Genomic DNA, 4,426 nt, shown 5'->3' with positions numbered 1-4,426 from the left:
AAAAAAAAAAAAAAAAGAAAAGAAAAGAAAAGAAACAGTGGCCTAAGGGTTCATTATTATTGTCTATTATGAAGTATCCTCCTCAGGTGGAGTAAATGTTGGCAGAAACACTGTGACTCATTTGCAGCTAAGAAAACAATATTAAATTTTATTAGTAAAACTGGGAATTTATGACTTACCTTGAATAAAACAGTTGCAAATTACAATGCCAAGAGGTAAATGTGAATCAGCATCAAGAACATGCTCTACTGGTAGTTTTGATGTAACGGTATACATCAAAAGAAAAAATTTCTCCACCTTCTAAAGACTACTTTTTTATCAACATCTGATAATTAACACTTATTGCCATTCAATGGAGAAGGTGACCATAAGTATCTCTGCATTATTTTGACAACCTTTATTAGTCCTTAAGAACCTGCTATTGTCTTCCCCCAAAATTCTGTGTCCAAAGCTTGTGGCCTGTTCTTTTTCTGATCTGGCCTAACAGTTGGTTCTTATAACCCACCATATGTTCTTTAAGAAGCCTGTGCTGAATGCTCGAGGCATGAAGACTGACACCACAGTTGTACAATATTCACTGCTCACTGCCATGCTGTGTAAATCAGACAATATATAATCTCAAAGGAAAGGAACAATGACACATATCTGTAATCTCAGCATGCTGGGAGACCAAGTTGGGAGAATTGCTAGAATTGAAAGTTTGAGAACAGCCTGGGGAACATATTAAGACATTTTCTCTAAAAAAAAAAAAATAAGAAAAGTCAGCTGGATCAAATATGGTGCACTGTAGTCCCAGCTATCTGGAAGGGAGAGAGAACAAGATACCTGGAGGCCATCAGGTGTAGGGGGCAGTGGTCTGTGATCACACCAGTGCCTTTTCCTTCCAGAAAATGGCAAAGAAAGGATTCTTGGCAGTCGCAAATCTATCACTCTACTTTTTCCTTCCCACACACCACAGTCAATGGTTGGTAAAGATGGCATATGATGAAGATATTTCAAAGTTCAGGTGGAAAGTCATGAAATGTAGATTTCTGAAGCAACCTCAAATAATGAAATAGTGTATAACCTAAATATAACCGATGATGTCCACATGTCCTTACATTGTTGATACATGTCATGTCATACCAGTCAATGTATTTTGATTTATAGTCACTCTCCACCATGTAACATCAGACTTTAAATACTGGAGAACTAGAGACTGATTTATTTCTTGTGCAAGCTCTCTCATGGTAATGGTCCTTGGGAATCGGTCACATGACAAACACTTCATCTGAGTGGTTTCATGGAAGATGTACCTTTAGGTATGTACTGAGGACTTGAGTAGGCACGCCCCAGCCACGTACATTGCATTTATTTGATTTCTCTTTAGTATGTACTGGGATACTGATTAATGGTAAAACTAGTAACGAAAGATTTGTCACTCTCAGTGAGTCTGCAACAAATAAATTCTCTGATGCTGGGCAAGGCATGAAATTTGACTAAAGACTTTGCCATGCAGGTTTGTAAGGTTTCTCTTCTGTGTCAATTCTTTGACAACTTTTCAGGTATAATTTTAAACTAAATACCGTCCCACAATCATTACATTTATAAGGATTCTCTCCAGTGTGTTTTCTTATGAACTCTAAGGGATTTCTTCCATTTGAAGGGCTTGCCACACTCATTACAATTGTAAGGTTTCTCCCCAGTATGAATTCTGAGATGAACTCTTAAGGATACTTTGTGCCTAAAAGCTGTACCACAATCACATTTGTAGGGTTTATTTGCATTATGAATAACCTGATGCAAACGAAGGTTCGAACACAACCTAAAATTTTTCCCACAGTCGTTGCATTTGTAAGGCTTCTCTCCTGTATGAATGCCCTGATGTTGTATAAGGTAACTTTTGCAAGTAAAGAGTTTGCCACACTCATTGCATTTGTAAGGTTTCTCTCCAGTGTGTGTTTTCTGGTGAATTGTAAGGGATATCTTCCGGATGAAGGCCTTGCCACATTCATTACACTTATGAGGTTTCTCTCCAGTGTGTGTTTTCTGATGAACTGTAAGGGATAGCTTATGCCTGAAGACCTTGTCACATTCATTACATTTGTAAGGTTTCTCCCCAGTGTGGATTCTCTGATGAGTTTTAAGGGTTGACTGTTGGCAGAAGACCTTGCCACACTCGTTACATTTATACGGTTTCTCTCCAGTATGAATTCGCTGATGACATGTAAGGGATGTCTTTTTACTGAAGGCTTTGCCACACTCATTACATTTATAAGGTTTCTCTACAGAATATATTTTCTGATGACCAGTATGGAATACTTTCTGTCTGAAGGCCTTGCGACATTCCTTACACTTGTAAGGTTTCTCTCCCAAACGGATTGTGTATTGAGTTTTAAGTTTTGATTTATGACGAAAGATTCTGCTACACTCAATGCATTTGAAAACCTTCTGTCCAGTGTGTGTTTTCTCATGAATTGTAAGGGCTTTCTTCTGTATGAAGGCCTTGCCACATTCATTACACTCGTAAGGTCTGTCTCCAGTATGAATTTTATGATGCCTTGCTAAGTGTGCATTTTGCCTGAAAACCTTGCCACACACCTCACATTTGTAAGGCTTATTCCCATTATGGATAACCTGATGTTTATAAAGTATTGAAAGCAAACCAAATGCTTTGCCACAGTCAGTACATTTGTAAGGTTTTTCTCCAGAATGAATTACCCGATGTCGCAATAGGTGTGCATTTTGCCGGAAAACACTGCCACACTCATTACATCTGTAAGGTTTTTCCCCAGTATGGATTCTCCAGTGTTGTACAAAATACGATTTTTTCCTAAAGGTCTTGCCACACTCTTCACATATCACAGGTTTCTTTTCAGTATCAACTACCCCATGGTCAGGAGGGCTTGAAGACACACTAAAGGCTTCATCACGCTCGTTACGCCTGTAAGGTTCTTCCCTAATATGCGTGTTCACTTCTTGTGTGACTACTGGAGAATGGACAAAATCATTCTGATATTTATTAAGCATGTGGGTTTTGAACTTAGAAGGAGTGGTTTCAAGTGGTGAACATGAAGTAATACAGTTGAGAGACTTTTCATCTTCATTGCACTCATCAACTTTCCCTTCATCTTGAAATAGTTGCTGTTCAGGAAGATGAGAGTGAAAACTTAATCCAAGTTGATTTTTAATAGATTTGTATCTTGCTTCCATTCCCAATACATAGCTCCTTCCTAGAAAACCAAGAAGAGAGTGGAAATTGAACATATGGATCTGGCATTCCAAGACTCTAAGAATAAGATCTACCCCACTCGATTGGGACATTGAGAGGAACATCAGTATACTCTGCATGGCAAACTGGCAATGCTGAAAACATAAAGAGGTGAGGGGACACACTGGATTATCTGGCAGTCTGAAGTAGCCAGAAGGCTTACTGGTGAGTTTCAGACAGATTCTGAACAGAGAAATCCAACAGAAGTTGAAAGCTTCTGAAAAAAGCATGGATGAGCGTCTTAGAGAAAAATCAGACATTTCAGGGAAGCTGCTTACACATTAGCAATAGTATATGAAAACAACCAGGGAAGACAGACCCATCACCAGAATAGGAGTGAGTGCTCCTAGATCCTTTCCAATGGGCTGATGAGTAAAGGTCTCCCATGGCATCATTTTAGGGCAAAAAGAGTGGTGGTTGTTCTATCAATGCCCAAGCCTGATATAAAAATTAGAAGGCCTACAGAAAGACAGGGAAGTATGCCTAAATAAAAGGAATCAAATACATGTCATGAAATAAAACCAAAAACAACACAGCCTTCTTAATAGCTTGAAAAATAATTAAAGCAACAGTTCAAATATGTGCAAAGCTACAAGATCAGAGAGATACAGAACTAACTGAATGAAGGGAATCAATAATTGAAAGAGGAGCGTATTAAATAGAAGAGAAACTGCTGAACAAAAAAAATTCTAGAACTACAATAGAACAAGTGCAGTAAAATTCACTAGTGGAGACTAAGTTACACAGAGGAATGAGCATGTTTAAGACAGATTATTCAAAATTATCACTTCCAAAGAGGAAAAAGAAATAATAATGAAAACCCTACAGATTTGGGGGATACTCTCCTATGGAACAACATACGAACTATGAGAGTTTCATAAGACACAGGACTAGAAACCACATCTGGAGAAATAATGTCCAAAATGTTCCCAATTTGAGTAAAGAACTGGATACATATATTCAAAAATCTTCACTGTTTTAATGTAAAGCACACAAGGACACTCACAAAGACACCATCAGCAGTGAGAGACAAACCAATTATGAAAGTAACAAGAAAACAGAGATTTGTCATACACAAATAAAGTATATAAGACTGTGCATTTTTCAGCAGGAAGTTTACTGCTAGAAAGCATTTATCAGGCAAGAATACAATATTTAGTGAAACTTTCCTCTAGA

The 4,426-nt window shown here is 37.9% G+C and overlaps 1 protein-coding gene across 6 annotated transcripts in view; it reads right to left on the bottom strand.

Moving 5' to 3' along the window:
• Nucleotides 1–770: 770 nt before the first annotated feature.
• The window catches only part of LOC100945011 (zinc finger protein 480-like), a 21,541-nt gene continuing 17,885 nt past the window's right edge, over nucleotides 771–4,426 (bottom strand). For all 6 annotated transcript variants that reach the window (XM_023507951.1, XM_023507952.1, XM_012812638.2 and 3 more), the window contains one exon: nucleotides 771–3,212. In XM_023507951.1, coding sequence (XP_023363719.1) covers nucleotides 1,585–3,212 — 1,628 coding nt within the window. In that variant the 3' untranslated portion in view covers nucleotides 771–1,584. The remainder of the gene's footprint in view (nucleotides 3,213–4,426) is intronic.

Source organism: Otolemur garnettii, unplaced genomic scaffold (genome assembly GCF_000181295.1).
Source record: "Otolemur garnettii isolate 467f Iridium unplaced genomic scaffold, OtoGar3 scaffold00212, whole genome shotgun sequence".
NCBI classification, from domain to species: Eukaryota; Metazoa; Chordata; class Mammalia; order Primates; family Galagidae; genus Otolemur; species Otolemur garnettii.
This window is presented reverse-complemented; position numbering and strand designations above follow the sequence as displayed.